At 33.2% G+C, this 18,993-nt stretch overlaps 1 protein-coding gene across 2 annotated transcripts in view; it reads left to right on the top strand.

Annotated features, from left to right (window-relative positions):
- Positions 1-331: 331 nt before the first annotated feature.
- Positions 332-18,993, top strand: part of BRINP3 (BMP/retinoic acid inducible neural specific 3) — a 366,300-nt gene continuing 347,638 nt past the window's right edge. Inside the window, exon 1 of one of the 2 annotated variants that reach the window (XM_063106876.1) lies at positions 332-567. In XM_063106876.1, coding sequence (XP_062962946.1) covers positions 332-567 — 236 coding nt within the window. The remainder of the gene's footprint in view (positions 568-18,993) is intronic. The other variant, XM_063106877.1, reaches the window with a different exon arrangement.

Genomic DNA, 18,993 nt, shown 5'->3' with positions numbered 1-18,993 from the left:
AAGGAAAAAGAATAGTAGTTGAAACTTCTGATTGTGGCTTTAATGATCCACTTGAAGACATTTTATGACAAGGACTGTTATGATTCAGTGACTTACTTTCCTTTAATATAATAAAAGGATACAAAGTATAAAAAATATACAGCTCTGAAAAAAATTAATTGTTGGGGTTTGATTCATATTCACTTTTGCCCTCATCTAATTTAAAACAATGATATTCAGCACCTTAACGGATAGAAAAGAATCTTCTAGGGGCTAACTAACTGCCTGTGTATTTTGTCTAGGTGTTGAGGGAAAGCTGAGAGAATGAAGGCTCTAAACCCCCAGTGGAAGCATGATATGGCGGAGCAGAGCTGGTGCTGAATTGTTCTCTCTGATGGCTCTATGGGAGTGGATAGCACTGAGTCTTCATTGCTGGGTTTTAGCGGTTGCTGCTGTTTCGGATCAGCATGCCACAAGCCCCTTCGACTGGCTCCTCTCTGATAAGGGACCCTTCCATCGCTCACAGGAATACACAGATTTTGTGGACAGAAGCCGGCAGGGATTTAGCACGAGATACAAGATCTACAGGTATGAGGCCAAGGCAAAGCAATTCCAGAGATATCATCCTTGAAGGTTGTGTATACATAAGTTTCTCCAAGGGAAAGTTTCAGATGGGAAAGGGTGATTAACAGAAGGGTTCTTATTTTCCATGCATCCTAGTAATATTTTCTTGATATTTAAAAATATTTCTTGTAGGTGTAACATACTGCCAGGAAAAAGACAAAGGTGACCACCTGTATGTCACTCCCAAATCTGAGAATGCTGCACTGCCCTAATGTGAATGCCAATGTACTTTGAGGCTGAGTTTCTCATTTTAAATAGCCAAAATTTCAAAATGAATTTTCTTGAATTTCTTTTCCTGTCTACCTCGTACCATGCTAGGTTACCTTTTTCAGCCTAAATGGAATTGGTTTCTTCTTCTAGTCACTGAGAAGTTGAGTCACCTCATCCTTTTTTTACCTGAAAGGTAATTGTACATTCAGAAGCTGGAGGAAGCAGCAGTGAAATATAAAGAATTAGCAGATACATAGCACACAATAACAAAGACCAAAGAAAAGGAGAGAATTACGATATATGGCTTTTAATTTTTATTACTCTTCTGTATTTGACATCTAAGTAAGTTACACATATATTAAATCCAACAAAGGCTGCCAGCTCCCGGCCAAAGTCCAGTGAATCTATTAAATAGAGAAGTGTACAAGTGGTTGCCTGAATGGATTAGAATGTATTGATCTATGCCATAAGGAATGTTTTATGTAAAATTATCACTTTGGTTTGTTTCTTAGTGATGGAAGTTTACAATTCCCGGTTAATGGTTTAGCATTTATGTGGAAGCAAATTTTATTTTGTACTTTTGTGTGTCTGTATCTATGTAGATACTATTATATAAATATTTTATTTTATGTTATATGTGCACCAGAGGGCACTGTGCTTCAGGTCTGTATGTAGTCTTTTATATAGCTTTATGAGAAATTTTTAATTCTATCAGCAATGTATATTTACAGAAGAGACTAAATGTACTGAACAAGTTCCATGAAGCATCACACAATTATTGCTGTGCCTTTTTAAAAACAAGAAATCCCTTAGTCCAGGCAGCTAAAGCACTGTCACGAGTCTAAAAGAAAAAGACTTATTCTATTTTTCAGTAAAATGACAAATACTAAAGGTTTTCTTTCTGAAATGCAGGAGAAACAGTCAATATATTATGATTTCTAGTTCATTCATTTTTATATGTGTCTGTTGGATTAGCCAGCTTTTCTTCACAGACTGTATGAAGCTACTTGAATTTAAGATTGTAAGAATGTCTTACATTCCATCATTCTGCAAGAGGATTTTTAACAATCAGTCAAACAAACTGATGCTAGAGTACGTGTCCATGATCTATCAGCATCTCTCTCTGGAGGTCTGGGGTGTTTTCCTGTGTGTGGTTGTTGTGGTTTGGCTTATCGTTCGGTCAGCTGTGAATTGCAAATATGGTTTGGCGTGTTTGTAGAGGCTTTGGGCTCAATGTAAGGGGCATTATTTGGATCACAGCAGTGAAAGGTAATGAAAGAAAAAAAAAGCTTTGAGATGTTTTTCAAGGCTCCTGGATCCTATTCAGTCTTTATGGGACTGTACTTCGAAAGATCTTCATTAGCTCCGTGCTCCTCATCCTTACTATATCTTCACCTTCGTGGCTTGAATAAACATGTATGGATATTGAGTCCACGTATAAACAATGGATTAAGCTGTTCTCTCCTACCCCAGAGCCAGACTTTAACTTCTTATAAAACCTTTCTAAACATTCCTCATGATTCCATGATCATGGATGGTTGCTATAAAAATAAACACTGTAATCAATTCATTAGGATCCCATTAGTCTTGGTAAAGTGAGGTATTTCATTTGTCCAATAAATATTTTTTTAAATGTCAGAGAATGCTATCTACCTACCTACCCGGTATGATGGATCTAAGTTTGTGCTCAGGCAATTGAGCTTCAATTTTGAGAGGTTTGGGAATCTCGAATCCAGGGAATAGAATAGCTTTTGTATTTTGTTCTTGTTTGGCCTTTAATATGTGTCTTCAAAAAATCATTATTAAAGATTTTATCTTCCATAAATGTTTGCCCTAAAATACACAACTTGTGAATATTAAGACATATAGATGGAAAATTAATATTTTTTCATATTTAAGAACTTGATTTATCATTTAAAAAAACACATAATTTCTTGAAGTAATCAGCCAAAGTCTGCTACGACTTATTACTATCATAAATTTTTTTATATGGCATATTGCATTGACATAGTTTTTGAAAGGCATTATTTATTAATGTAAAACATAATAAGCCTGTTAAAATAATCGGGTCAAGTCTCTTTCAGTTATCTTTCTTCCTTTCATTTCCTTTTTCAGGAACATATTTTCCTTTTCCGCCTAAATATAGAACAACAACAAGATCACAAAAATCAAAGATGACTAGAATCCTAGGCAAGGATAAGATTTTTTTAAAAATTGTCATCTTTCTTAAAAAAGTGATTTTTCATCAGCTAATAAGGCTTATATTTGTATGTTAAAAATAATGTGTATATAAAGTATTTTCAGCGTTGTTTCTGAAACTACATTATGACTTAAGAGATGATTAATTTGCAATTTACATCTGGATCACTGACTTAGAGGATTTAGAATAAGAATGTTAACAGAACTTGTTATTCGGTCAAATATTGAAAGTTGAGTTTTCAGCTTTCTTTCCCTTACTTACAGATTGATAACAGAACCTGAGAACAGCCCATTTTAAGTAGGTGTTCTCACTTTTAGAAAATGGATTGTGCTTGGAAAAATTACATCCATTTTGAAGCTTAGGACAGAAGCACACTTGGTTGGCCCCTTAATAAGTTGGAGCCTTGTGCCTGCAGTTATATTCTAGAAACAGCCTCGGGTAGTAAGCTTATCAGGGTATGTAAAATTTCCTCCAGGTCATGGAAGTCTAGACAAGAAACTCTTTTTTAGCGACTCAAACTTAGATGCGTCTATTTCTAAGGTCACAGGCTGATGATTTTTATTCCTATTAAAAAAAAAAAAAAACCCACATATGTAAATCTTCAGGTATGGTGACAAAAAACAAAAATCTTTTTTCTTTTCCTTAACTTCTGTCATTCTTTTGTTAACCACATGTGCAAGCGAATCGTGGAAAAATTATGGCAATTTTAAAATAATTTTTAAAAATAATATACAGATATATCATATTACTTCAACTTAGTGTTCTTCCCCAGAGCAGTTTTTCAAAAAATGCTCCAAATTTGAGTGAGATTAGCAGGCAATTGTTGTAAAGGTGGTGCCTTATTGGTCTTTGAAATCATGTTCTTTGAAAAATATTGTATTTAAAAAGTGACTTGGAAAGGAAAAGATGGCCAGGAAAAAGATACACAAATATATGGTCGCTTCATATATGACAGGATTATAATGAAATAGTGTGTGAGAAGGGTGCACTTTTGAAAAAATGGCTCTTCAATATGGGTATCCATTTGAGAAAAGCAGAAATTGGATCCCTTCCTCATACCATATACATAAATCTTTCTCATATGGAATAAGTAAATAGGAAAGACAAAAATACTAAGTTTCTAGAAGAAAACAGAGGAAAACACCTTAATGACGTTTGGATACTTAAAGATTTTAAAACACAGGCTGCATATGAAAAAAAACATATAAAAAACTTAAAAATGAATGAAAATAATAGAAAGCTTGAAACAAGGTGATAAAAGAAGAAAATATTGTTAATGTAATAAATGTAAATACATCAAGCTCTAATAATAATATTGTAATCAGATTCAAAATTTCTTTGAATGTGCTACTTATAGCAAAGTCACCTAATACAAAATTACACCTAACATAAAAATTAAAAAGATGATCAATTCTCATAAACATCATACAAAACTGTCCAGTGAATAGTATATTATACCAGATGTTCTAAAAGCAATTCAAAAAACATAATTGTCATGTGAAACTTGAATCTACCATTCTTATTCTTATGGTTGAATTAGACCACAATAGTAGTAATGTAGGGGTGATAAGAGACAGATATTTTGAGTATGGAATTTTGTACAGTTTTCCTAATGTAAAGAATTTTGTATAGTAATTGTGCAATCTGCTTCTAATTAAAAATACATGGAATATTTATAGAATTTGATTTTTCTTGTAACCCACAAAGACCATATTAACACACTGATTAAATTCAATATATATTAAGTTATAGAATTCTCAAAAATCTTACCACACATCCTTAAAACTACATATTCTTTTTTTTTTTTTCTGTCGTTTTTGTGACCGGTAAGGGGATTGCAACCGTTGGCTTGGTGTCACTCGCACCGCACTCAGCCAGTGAGCCCATCGCACTGGCCATCACTATATAGGATCCGAACCCGCGGCGGGAGCGCTGCTGCGCTCCCAGCGCAACACTCTCCCGAGTGAGCCATGGGGTCAGCCCAAAACTACATATTCTGAAAAAAAAAAATTAGGGAAATTTGTTCAACTGCTTGCTCATAAAATGAAAATTCTGAATTTTAATGGTATTAAGTATGATTTTATTTACAAAAAAATATTTAACATTATAGGAAATTCTTTCATATTCTTTCAAGTTTAAGTAAAACAAACACAATTTACAAAAACATAAAAACATAAAATAGGGCTCACATTATTTTGGTATGATGTTACTTATTTAAAGAATATCCATACACACTAAAAAGATTACAAGTAGTACATCTGAATATTTGTGTTCTCTCTGGTGGAAAGTTTTATCGATTTTTACCTCACATTTTCTCCAATCAGTGTATGTAATTCTCATTATCAGACAAAATAATAACTGTCATTAAAAATATTGAGATGAGCCCTAAGTTATTTGGAAAGCCACTTCCAAATAATTAACTATAAAATCTTGAGGATTTTGCAGGATTATTTTTTTTTAAGTTTAAAAATAAAGCATAGTCTCTCCTTTGGGCCTTAGCACTGATTTTTAAAGTAATTATATAAAACAACTTTACATCAGAAAGAGAAACTATAAATTACGTCAGAAATGTTGTAGAATATATAATTTCCCTTTCCTAATGTAGACTAGGAGAGGGAAAGAGATGGAATTAAATACTATGTTTTCATTATGTGATTGGTACTTTCACATGTTATGTTATTCTACCCTACAAACAACCCTAATAATTCCATTTTACAGATTCACAAATAAAAGCATAAGTCTGTTGCCCTTTAGTTCTCCCCTGGTGTCCCTGAATGCCTGTCACTTAGGATATTGCACTAAAATCACCTGCTGACTCTTCTGAACTGAGTATCATGCACACAGGACTTTTCCATCTTTCTGTTTTATTTTGTTTGGTATACTTTTTTAAAATTTCTACCTTTGTATCCATTTTTATATTCCTAGAGCAATTCAGTTGCTCACCTATCAAAGGCATTGGCTTTACATCTGGATCTGCTTGGTTTAAAAATCAATGTCCATCCCACTGAAAATAGCCCTTTTTGACTGTAAGCAAGGAGGCATGTATTTTTTTCTGTCTTTGCCCCTAATCGACTATGTTAACTCGGATTTATAAATTAATTTCTCAGGCATCAGTATCCTCATTTGTAAAATTAAGGGTGTACTAGATCCTTGAAACTATAAACTTCAATGTTTTCTAATTCTAAAACAAAATGGGAACATCAGAACAAATTGATAAGCATGAAAACAAAAATTAACTGTCGTTAATTCTTGTATCTGCACTTCTCTCTTTTGCAAAAGTCACTTACAAATACTTCTTTAAAAATAACTAAGACTCTCTTATGCTCCTCTGCGTTAGTGTACATTTGAACATAAATTTTGTACTTACTTATTTTCTTCCCAACGACTCCAACTCTCATCTATTGCTTGTATGTTATATTGAAGAAGCTATAGTGAGAAGGAAGCTATTTATTCTAGCTCGTTGATTTACTATAAATCATTCCATTAGTTTGTTAACATAGTTTACAGTGCAGTGATAAGTTAAAGAGAATATTCTAGGTAGTGATTTTACACATAAATAACCAAAATTATTTGAATACATTTATTCAACGACTCTAGTTATATCTGTAATTTTGAGATTAAACAATATAATAAATTTTAAGTTTTGTTATTTAGTTCTAATTTGCAATTGGAATTTACATATGAAGGATATTTTAAATATCCTTCAGTCGACATTGGGATCATTTTAATCAGGAATAATACAGATGTATTAATTCAAGAGTTTAGAAATTATAATCTGCTCTCAGAATATCTGGTTCTTAATAAGGATTGTATATAATCTCATGATTATAAATTAAAATATACGCTTTTATAATAATCAATAGAATTTATAAATAATACTTTTTAGTTTAATAGTATATTCATGTTTGTTGCTATTAAAATGAGAAAATTAACAAGATTGGGAGTTCACACAATTATTTAAAGAAGAGGAAATAACAACTATGGTATTTTTGACATTTAAACAAATACTTTGTTTTTCTCTATTTAGTTCCATCTTAACAGCGACTGTAATTCTTCACTGTCATTACCTCCATGGTCTTCTTCCAAGTGAAATCTTTTGTGAGAGTGTGTGTGTATATTTGAATGAACTCTAGTGAGTAAAAAGTCATTTGCATTGTGATTTTCCTTATTGTAAGTAAAGGTCCTCAGATGACTTTTATTACATCTTCTCTGCTTTTATGTAAAAAATAATTAAAGTAACAATGCTATTTATTACAGTACAGAAAAATTGCACATTTAAAAATTATTTATAAGATTAAGTTAGAATATTATCATTTTTATTTTAATAAGTATCTATGAATAAAAGTAAATTAACCCTCACCTTAAAATTGTACTTTCCAAAGTTAAAGCTGAAGTTTTTTCTACTTATGGTTTGTAAAAAATTTTACCTAATATCTATAATTACATCATTCTTTAATAGAAGTAGCAAGTTTTACAATTTTTGCAATATTTTGTAAATTTTTTAATTTGCAATTTTTTTCAATAGAAATTATAATTCTATAATCTGCTCTAGGATGCAAGAATTATCTGGTAAAATTCATTTAACCTAGAGAAGAATCTCACACTATTTTTTAATTTTTTTTTAATTGACATATAATTGTACATAGCTATAGGGTACAGAGTGATGTTTTGATGCATGTATGAGGTTACTTCAAAAAGTTTGTGGAAAAATGGAATTAAAAGATAATGTGAATCTTTCCAATAACTTTTCAGACCCCCTAGTATATACATTGTGTAATAATCAAATTAGGGTATCTACCACATCCATCACATCATACCCTTATCCTTTCTTTTTGGTGAGAATATTCAAAATCCTCTCTTTTAGACATTTTGAAATATACAATACCATATTGTTAAATACAGTCACCCTACTGTGAAATATAACACCAGAACTTATTCCTCCTATCAAACCACAACTTTGTACCAGTTGGACAATCACTCCTACCTACCCCGTCTCCTTTCTGCCCTCAGTGTGCGGTCACTACTACTCTACTTCTGTGAGATCAGCTTCCACAGATTCCACATGTAAGTGAGATCATGTGGTATCTGTCTGTCTGTGCCTGGCTTATTTCACCTAACACAATGTCCTCCAGGTTCATCCATGTTGCTGCAAATCACAGGATTTCCTTCTTTTCATGGCTAAATAGTATTCCACCACATATAGGTAGCACATTTTTTTTAAATTCCTTCATCCACTGATGGATACTTAGTTGATTTCCTATTATGACTATGGTGAATAGTGCTGTAATGAACATGGGAGCGCAGATGTCTCTTCAACATACTGATCATATTTCCTTTGGATGCATATCCAGTTATGGGACTGCCGTATCATATGGTAATTCTAGTTTTACATTTTGAGGAACCACCATAGTCTTTTCCATCATGGCTGTACTAATCTACAATCCCACCAACAGTGTGGGTAAGTGTGTAAGTGTTCTCCTTTCTCCACATTCATGACAGAATTTATTACTTCTGCCTTTTTTATAATAGCCATTCTAATTTGATGAGGTGATACCTTGTTTTGGTTTTGACTTGCATTTTTACATCAATTTATTAGTAATATTTATTCATCAAACTTGCCTCATACTGAAGTGATATTACAGATGTTCAACAAATGTTTGTTGAAAATAATTACATAAAGAATATGCATACAACAAATTTTCCCTTTATCTATTTCTCCAAATATCCTAGTAAACAAAGGTAATATTTTAAAAGGAATACCATTTATTATATCAACAAAAATATTAATAAACCATTTTAAAGTATAAAAGCTAAGAATTCTGATTATAGGGAAAGGGAAAATTTGTATACCCTTCAGTTCCTATTAAAGAGCTATTAGAAATTCTCTGAGTATGTGTTTGTTAAGGTATGGAAGGTTTTCATAATATTTGAAAGTAGTTTACTTATGTATAAGTTTATTGTTAACGTACCAATGCCTCAAAATCACAAAGTATATGTGAGCAGAAAAAAAAAAAAAACCCACAAACTGTATTTTCTATTCTCTCCTACCACAACAATGAACACAGAAGAAAGACTTCTGTGATCAAAGTGTGTAGAGATTTCTCCCCACCAGCAAGCAAGTGACCAGTTCTGCAGCGGGCACCATCTGGGTGTCTTCTGATTCAAATCTATTCTGACATGATCTCCCTGGATGTAGCACCAAGTTCCACAGATTGAGGAATCGGTCCACAAGACTCCCCCTCCCCACTTTAGATGCCAGATACAAGTCGAGGTTCCTGGAAGTTATGAATGACTAGCAGTAAATCAGGGTTCCCCACATCCCCCTGCTTGGGTTAGATTGATTTACTGAGTAGCTCAGGGAAACCCTTGCTTATGTTTGCCTGTTTATTATAAAGGATATTAAAAAGGATACAGATGAAGAAGTGCATAGGGCAAGTTACTGGGGAAGAAGCATGTAGCTTTGTGCCCTCCCTGGCTGCCCCATCCTCCAGGAATCTCCACGTGCTCAGCTACCAGGAAGCTCCCAGAACCCTATGCTCTTGAGTTTTTATGGAAGCTTCATTGCATAGGCATGATTGATTAAATTATTGGCCGTTAGTGATCAACTTAACCTTCAGTCCCTCTCCCCTCCATGGAGGTTGGGATGGGCTGGGCTGAAAGTCCCAACCCTTTAATCAGAAAGTTGGTTCCCCTGGCAACCAGCTCCCAACCTAGAGGCCTCCAGCCATCAGCCAACTTATTAGAAAACACCACTTTGGAGATTCTAAGAATTTGGGGGAGTTCTCTTTAAAACAGTTAAAAAGAGGCTAAAAGAATGGCCTAGCCATGCATTTGTATGTTCTTTGACTAGCAGACATTTCCCTGGCCGCTCACTTAAATAGGTATTAGCAGCTAACTAATTAAACTACCTTTTCTGTCAGCCTGAAATGAGCAAAGGCTTAAAAAATGAGCAAAGTCTCTGTTTTGCTGTGGCCTTGTATGCTGACAGTCTTATCTTAAAGACACACACAGCTATTGTTCCAAAACATAATAGAAAAGTAGATTTAAATAAACATACTCAATTAAAATCTATAACGTACTTTCTCACAAAATGTAATTGTTCAAAGATTAGCCATTATATGAAACGTAATTTTTTTATTATTAAACACAAAGGGATACTATCTTTCTTTGCAATTATGTTTTTAGAAATGAGGATTTTTTTTTTCATAATAAAGTCAAAGATTCTAAGGATTGAAAATGTTTAACTCATGCTATCTAATTCCCATCTATAATATTACTATCAAGTCATCATCTAGCTATTCTTTAAATATTTCAAGTGACTGGGTATTCACCACATCCCAAGATAACTGAATCCGTGTATAAAAACATATGATTGTTAGAAGTGCTTCCCTTGTGAAGACTTGAATCTGTGAGCTTGTATCTTCTAACCACTGTCCCAATTCTATCTCTTCACTGTTAAATCAAATGAAAGCATTCAGGCCTCATGTGAATCTTCTCTTATAGAAATAAAATTTTGGCTCTATTGCATGCCCTTTCTGTGATACAGTTTGCTTCTCCTACTGCTGCAAGCTTTGTATGTGTCCATATCTCATTTAAAGTAATATAAAACCAAGTTTGGCTCATTTTTCAAGTCTGTCCCGAGTTTTCTTTACTTTGGAATTATTAACATTGTAATCCAACATACTGGTTTGTTTCAAATCTGCACACTTGAAAATAATGTCTCCTATACATTCATTTGCATCACTGATAACATTTTTATCTGAATAACGGTAAAAATAAATCTCCCCATCACATCATGAGAAACCTTTCAACAATAAGATAAATTTCAGCTTTTTATACATGTTCAAAGTCCTTTATCAGAAATTGCTCAATGCCAAAGCTCTGAAAATAAATAATTTTCTGTTAGCACATTTGGCTTTTAAAACTACACTGATCTGGGCATATGTGAAATATTCATGTTTTATTGCAAGGACACTGATGTATTTGATTATGGATTGCTGCCTCAGACTCTACTAAAGATATTACAATCTTACCATATGTGTACCTTACTTCACTCTTAAATCTGAAAAATTAGGAGTTGTGAAACACATTTGACCTCATGGGCTTCAGATATATCACTGTGGATCTGAATTAATTTCTAGGCTTTTCTCTAGCTTCTCCGTTAGGATATTATTTTTGATCATGTTAAATATTTCAGCAACACACAGGTATTTTACAGAACACTGGCTGATTTTGTTGATCTTTTAGTGATTCCATTTAAGGGGACATCAAGTGAATTTCACTATTTGTTCTTAGCTTCCCTTTTTAACTTTTTAAGCATGTAAAAATATAATCTAGGACCTTATTTTTTTTTTTCCATTTTAAACATTGAAATTATATTCTAAAATGTTTAAAATATTTTTTCATCAGACACATTTTCTCATCAATGATTCCTAAATCTTCATTTAGGTTGTGATCTTGTAATCCTTATATTCCTTGAAAATTGTTCAATCTTTTTTTTTTTTTTCCCCAGTTGACCTTTAACTCAGAGTTAAGTTATAGTTGACCCTTGAACAATAATGCAGGGGAGGGGGGAGATGTTTAGGATCTCAGACCCTGTGCAGTTGAAAATTCAGGTATAACCTGGGGAAGCAGTACTGTCCTGTGGGATAGGGGGCTCTTCACTTAGGTAATAATTAAGTAGTTAAGTACATAACTATAGTCTTCCCTAGGTATCTGCAGGTGCGAGGTGTTTGGCTCTGTGGAACCCATAAGAAAAGTCCTCCCTCTGTATCGCTGGGTTCCACATTCCAAGAAAACTGTATTTCTCATCAGCTGTTGGTTAAATCTGTCGATGTGGAACTCACAGATACAGAGTTCTGACTGGATTTATTGGAAAAAAATCTTACTATAAGTCACCCCAGGCAGTTTAAACCCATGTTGTTTAACTGTACTTTGTTTTTGACATTATATTAACTCAATGGAGCGCGTTTAGAATGGAGAGATAAAGGCAACTCATGGTAGGATAGAGAAATGGTGAGTTACACTGAGGTGTCATGCTTGTGTCTACCATTTGCTCTTTGTGCAAATGTGTGAGATTGTATGGTTCCTTTGTGCCTTTGAGTCCTCTTCTAGTAAATGAGGAGGACAGGAAAGTCTGTAAGTTTATTTCTCACTATGAGATTCCATTAAAGCAAAGTTTTCTCTGGTCATCTTACCAATGGAGTCTGTTTTATAATGTTGATACGTAGGATAATGTCACTGCATATACAAATGAAAAGTTTGTAAATATGCTGTAAAACTGACTATTTTTTTTTCCTTAGGGTCAGTATTTGAGCTGTTTTGAGTATAATTATGTGATTTACATAATTTTATTGGGTGAACACTATGACTGAATATAGAGAGCTCAGATTTTTATACGTAATTTCTAAAATTTATATGTAACTTTTATAAATAGTCTTAGTTGCATTTAAGAGGAAAATGATATTTAAATAATGCAGGATATAGGAATAAAACATTAAATCTATTGGATAATAAAGAAATTTTCATTGTTGGTGCTGCCACTAATATTAATTTTAGTAAATCATGTGAACAGACTTATTTTTATTTTACAAAAATTCCAAATAGTTGTTTCGAGTATTCAAACTTTAAACATTCACTGAATGAATTTTATATTATATTTTAGCTTACTAAAAATCTGATTTTTGATATCCTCCAAAAGAAATGCAATCTAGTAAGATTCTTGAATGTTATAGTATGTGGGCATATTACTGATTAAAGCAGTTACTCAGAGTATTGTTCCGTGAAAACTAGGGCATTGTGAATATTTCTTCCCTTTCACCTAAGCCAAAAAAAGAAAAATACAAAATGAGAATTAAAAAACTTGTCTAGGACCCAGGGGCTCATATATTGAGTCCTGTTTTTGCCTTTATTTATGGGTGCCTTATTAGAGGAAACAGGACTTATTGTTGATACGATAAGGGATTCATATTATATTTCTTTAAGACTCAGATTTTCTACCTCTATTTCTGGCACCTTAACCATCAGAATTAGGCTCATTCTTTAGTCTCTTTCTTGGCTCTGTTCACATTTTAAGCTTGACTGTTCAGGCTTTAGGTTATCTGTCTTCTACTTTTGGCCTCAATAATACTCCTAAATTGGATCACTACACAGCTCAACATCTTGCTACCACTAATTCATTCAAAACACACACTCACAGATCTTATTATAAAAAATAATAATGAACTGGCCATTTCTCCTGCCTTGGAATTAACTCTCGATCTGTTGTTTATTTATTTATTTATTTTTTTACCACATGTATTATTTGTTTAAATATAAAAAAGTCTTAGGCCATGCTTGTGTTACTCAAAACTTCAAAATAAATTAAAATTGGAGACTTGACCAAATTAGCATATCAGGTTTATATAAGAAACACTTTACATCAATATATCCAATTTCAATTGAAATACTCTTCATTTTTCCCATATTATACTTTTCATGTGAGCATATGCCTATTTACAAGCAACACTTTTTCTCTCCTAGGAAGAGTGGAAGGTAGAGGCAGAGTAAGTTACTTTCACCTTTAAGTCTGTTTGCCTGCACTGTCTCAGAGTCAAAAAGGAAGAAACATCACCTACACCCCCCTCTTCTTTCATGTCATGTCCTACACATACATACAACTCTGAAAATGACAGCATTAGACAGAATAGATAGAAGTGTATTTCAATCAGAAAAGATCGGTTCAATTCCTACTGTGCCGTAGGCAACCTGGGGCACAAAAATGAATACAGAGAAACCTGAAAATACTAGTGGAATTTCTCTCTGGAATCTGAGATTGTTGGATTCTGTAAAGCAGAACAAGTAACGCCCACAACAGGGCTGACATTGGCCTATCTTTTACTCTTGATATCACTTAACCTTCATTGATAGCTGGGGGTGCATCTCTGTAATGATATCTTGAGAGGAAATATTTTTTCTTTCTTGGTCAGTCCTGCTCCTCAATGGCAGGGGAAACTTTGTATTCATCTTTGCATTTTTGCCTGATGCAGCACATATCTCAGACAAAATTGCAGTTCACAAACAACTCATGGATTGAATTTAGTATATATACCAGCATTTTGTAAATATGAAACCTTCGTTAAAATTTTCCCTGTGGCTTAAATGCCTGTGAATTTCATATAAAAAGGTCTCAAACTCAGCATAGGCTACCAGTTTAACCCAACGATGGATTTCCATTGCTAAAATGTAAGTTTCCCCAAAGTAATGAAGTTCATCTTTTTCGATAATTCAATTGCAAAAATATTGTTAATACAGAATAAACACTGTTTGTCCCCCCCGGCTCTTTGGCAACTGGCCGGTAAGGGGATCCAGACCCTTGACCATGGTGTTACAACACCGTGCTCTAAAAAACTGAGCTAACCAGCCAGCCCCAGACCTTGATTTTAGCATACAGAGAGAGAGAGAGAGGAAAAATGAGAGAGCGCAAGAGAAAAAGAGAAAGAGAGAGAACTGTTGATAAGATCATCTGGTGTCTAAACAAATGAATATAAACCTAAAAATTAATATTTAGGGTTTACTTCTATATTGTTTTATAGTAAAACGATAGTTATAATCATTATACTTAGTTATAGTTATAATATAGTTAGATGATTTTATAATTTTTGTCAAAACATTTAAATACTAGATTTACTGTATGGCAACGATCAAAGAGAGATTACACAATAATTTTTGAAATGGGAAGTCTTAGGGAGTATGAATTTGGAATCTCTTTTTATAGTTTTGATTTTACTTGAAAATCTTGAGGGGTGTAAGCTATAATATTGCCTAATTACCTGCAAATAAATGTGCTTTACTGATATTTGTTTTAACATTACTCTTGTCATTCTACTATTTAATGTATAAAGAAAAATAATAACAAAATCCTATGAGACACTATTTATTGAAATATTTACTTCTCCTCAATATATCTTATTGTTTACATGTCTACTAATGTAAAATTAAAGGGATTAGTTGCATTTACACATATTTTTAAACGTTCAATTGTATACCAAGAAGCTATTAAACGTTTTCAAAAATAAACATTAAAGTTATTTAAATGATTAAATTGCTGAATGTTGGCTTCCCAAAATATCACCAAAATGAGCTGTTGAGAAGACAAAGCTGATTTTATTCTTACCACTGTAGAGTACCTTATCTCAGCAGAGATTTAATAATATTTCAGAGGAGATATAGAATATCGGAATGTTTATTAAGATTTTAGTTTTCTTTAAGAAGAGTCATTCAATGTGGGCAGGGTGAGGCTCGATTAAGATTAGATGAGGATCCTGGATATAATAGTTTAGTAATATTGGACAGAGCAAAGGAAGGATTTTGAGGCCAGGGGTTCAAAGAGTACTGGCAACACATTGTTGTATGATGCTTTCTATTGAAGAGTTTGCAAGTCTATCAGGAAGATCCTGAGATGAAAAATAAAGTTATTTAAAACTTACCCTCCTGTGCAAGATATTCGGGGGACAATAAAGTTATGCTGATGAAGATGTTAATGTAGACAATAAGCTGTATGCATGGAGATGGTTTGTTATTTTTTTGGAGTTAGACAAAAACTCAGAATTCTTAAGGAAATTGTCCAAGATCTTGAGTCTGTTTGGTGAGCCACAGGACAAGAGCCCAGGTATTTTCACATACAATATGCCATCTCGGCTTTTTGCTGAAGAAGCCTCTGAACTCACTTACATCTTTTACAAAAATGTGATAATATGAAAACCATCATAAAAACAATAAGCCACTTTAAACAACATGGATTATACAGAATGCTTTGAGCACTACTCATGTAGGTGAAGATTTGCCTTCAGCAAGAAGGGTAAATATTAAGAACTATATACCTTTGCTTAATTATCTGACAGTGTTATCTAAGACTATGGGCTTCCTGAGAGCAAATACAGTATCTTGATCCAGGATGTAGCACAGAGTCTTGTGCATAACATATGCTCAATAAATACAGTAATAATACAATAAAAGCTTCCACCAGATGGCACTGAGTATCTGTAGTTCAGACCAACTCATCTGATTATTTTCAGCCTTGGCCAATGGAGCTGAGTCTCATGATTCTATGTGCTTGCTATGATTTTTAACCAAATGTGTTTTCTACATTTAATTATTTGTTATATTGTATAGGATGAATTATTCAGATAATTTTACTTAGGAACAGAAATTTATTTAATATCATTTTTAAAAAAATTGATCGTTAAGCACTATGTGTCCCACATATTTGTTAAATATAATTCAAAGATGTTAAGAGATGCAAATTTAGATCTCCTTTTTGCTCGTTTTTCAGATATTTTAATTTAGTTTAAGTAAGTTTATTCCTTAGGGCATTAGTAATTTTTATCAAAGAAGGTTACACAATTATTGGCATTCTAGGAAAGATTGTTGGCCACATACGTTTTAACATCCTTGGCTCTGGAATTGGATTAGCTCAATAGATTGGTGCAAGTACACTAATCTTTCTCGCCCTGACCTTTGGTTAATTCACCTAAAATTTAATCAGAATAAAATGATTCATATGTCTCCTGATTCAATATACTTAATTCTCATTTGTCTATATCTAACTAGGGCAAATAACTTTTCCAAAGCCATACAAGTGTTAAAAGACAATTTTAAAAAGTGCATGTAATCGTGACTTCCATAGAAATATAAAATAAACATCTATGAAAATTTTACTAGGGTACTTCAAAAAGTTCATGGAAAAATGGAATAGAAAGATAATGCAAATCTTCCCATGGACTTTTTGAAGACCCCTCATATTTAATTCATTCATGGGGAATCATTAAGAAGAATAACTGGTTCAAAGGAGAATCCGATTAGGATTACTGGATTAGATTTATAAAAAGATGCACAACTAGTTTATTCCATGGCAGGGAGGAAAACTAATTTTCTCTCTACTTTACAAAATCTATTTTGTCTATGAACAAAATCATTTGCATTGTTGTCAGTCATGTAAAATCTAGAGTCATGAAAAGCTCAAAGCTACGGGAAGTGCAGTTCCCGTAGAATAAAATAACCATGAAAGGTGCACTTGTACAATGCCACATTCCCAATACTTTTGGGTTATTTCAAAGTAATTTGCAATTTCTTTCTACACTCTCCTCTTTTCTGCTTTGTGATCATAAAAATCTCAATGAGAGATTCTTGATTGCAGAAAAAACTGGCACTGTTAGGTTTGGCGTGATTATTTACATAAATAGATCAAGATGTTAATTCTCACATGGACCTTCTTAAATTTACTTTGCAAATCTAGAGCTATGCAATATTGAACAATAATTAAGTCCACAAATTTAATTTGTCTCGAAGATTTTATAAGAAATGTTGGGTTGGGATTTTTAAAGCTGGATTTGAGGTTATTCTCATAAAGCTATCTGCATCATGATTAAAAAAGAGTTTTGAAAATCCAGACACAGTCCACTGATAAGATCTGAAAGTTGTCTAAGTTATATCCATTCAGAAACCTTAGCCAAATGTTTATTTATTAACGTGTCAAAAATTTGAAGTATCTAGTTCAATCTTGTTTCACAAGTCTGTGAGACTATTCTTTTCTGTTAAAGACGCAATTGTGGCTTGTAGTTTATAGTTTGCCATTCTTCAAGCCAGCATCAGAGTAAAACAAAAATGACTAGTAGATGATAAAGATTTAAAATGGCTACTATTAATTAATTACTGATAACTTTCAAAAAAAATCTCATGAAGTTATATAATAAGAAAAATTTCAAACGAGATTGGGCGCGTTCAGGGTGGTATGGCCGTTGGTGGGACTGCAAAATGGTGCAGCTCTATGGAAAATGGTATGGAGGTTCCTAAAACAATTGCAGATAGATCTACCATACGACCCAGCTATCCCACTGTTGGGAATATACCCAGAGGAATGGAAATCATCAAGTCGAAGGTATACCTCTTCCCCAATGTTCATCGCAGCACTCTTTACAATAGCCAAGAGCTGAAACCAGCCCAAATGTCCATCATCAGATGAGTGGATACGGAAAATGTGGTACATCTACACAATGGAATACTACTCAGCTATAAAAACGAATGAAATACTGCCATTTGCAACAACATGGATGGACCTCAAGAGAATTATATTAAGTGAAACAAGTCAGGCACAGAAAGAGAAATACCACATGTTCTCACTTATTGGTGGGAGCTAAAAATTAATATATAAATTCACACACACACACACACACACACACACACACACACACACACACACACACACACAAAACCTGGGGGGGGGGAAGAAGCTATAACAACCACAATTACTTGAAGTTGATACGACAAGCAAACAGAAAGGACATTGTTGGGGGGGAGGGGGGAGGGAGAAGGGAGGGAGGTTTTGGTGATGGGGAGCAATAATCAGCCAAAATGTATATCGACAAAATATAATTTAAAAAATAAATAAATAATTAATTAATTAAAAAATTTTTTAAAAAAGAAAAATTTCACTGACAAGGAAATTTATTTTTGTAGCACACAATAAAGTCATTCCAAAAGAATTAAAAGAAACTTTGTCTTTGTTATTTTCCTCATCTGAAATAATTAAGCATATAATAAGTCTACATAAAGCACGGAAAAGTAATGTAAGAAAAGTAAGACACCAGATCTCTGCTATCTAGGCAGATTTTGCAGAAAGTATAGAAAATTCTACATTATCACCAAAGTCATTATTCAGTAAACTAAGGAAGGAGGTCCATCAAATTGAGCAAAGTTTGCAAATATTTAACACATTTCATAGTTTTTCAGGCTTGGGTACTATAAACCGAGTCAAATAAAATCCACTTTCCAGGTTTTGTCCTTCATATGCTTGTTCATATTCGGGAATTGACACTTTAAGACATATCTCAGGGCCTCCGGGAGATCAAAGCTAACTTCATAATAATGCTACAATGTTATGAAATGCAGCCATCTTCCTAATTTAAATAAATTAATAAATACGTATTTGAAAATTTTTCAGT

Source organism: Cynocephalus volans, chromosome 8 (genome assembly GCF_027409185.1).
Source record: "Cynocephalus volans isolate mCynVol1 chromosome 8, mCynVol1.pri, whole genome shotgun sequence".
NCBI classification, from domain to species: Eukaryota; Metazoa; Chordata; class Mammalia; order Dermoptera; family Cynocephalidae; genus Cynocephalus; species Cynocephalus volans.
Note: the sequence above shows the minus strand (reverse complement) of the source record. Positions and strands in the feature narration are given on the sequence as shown.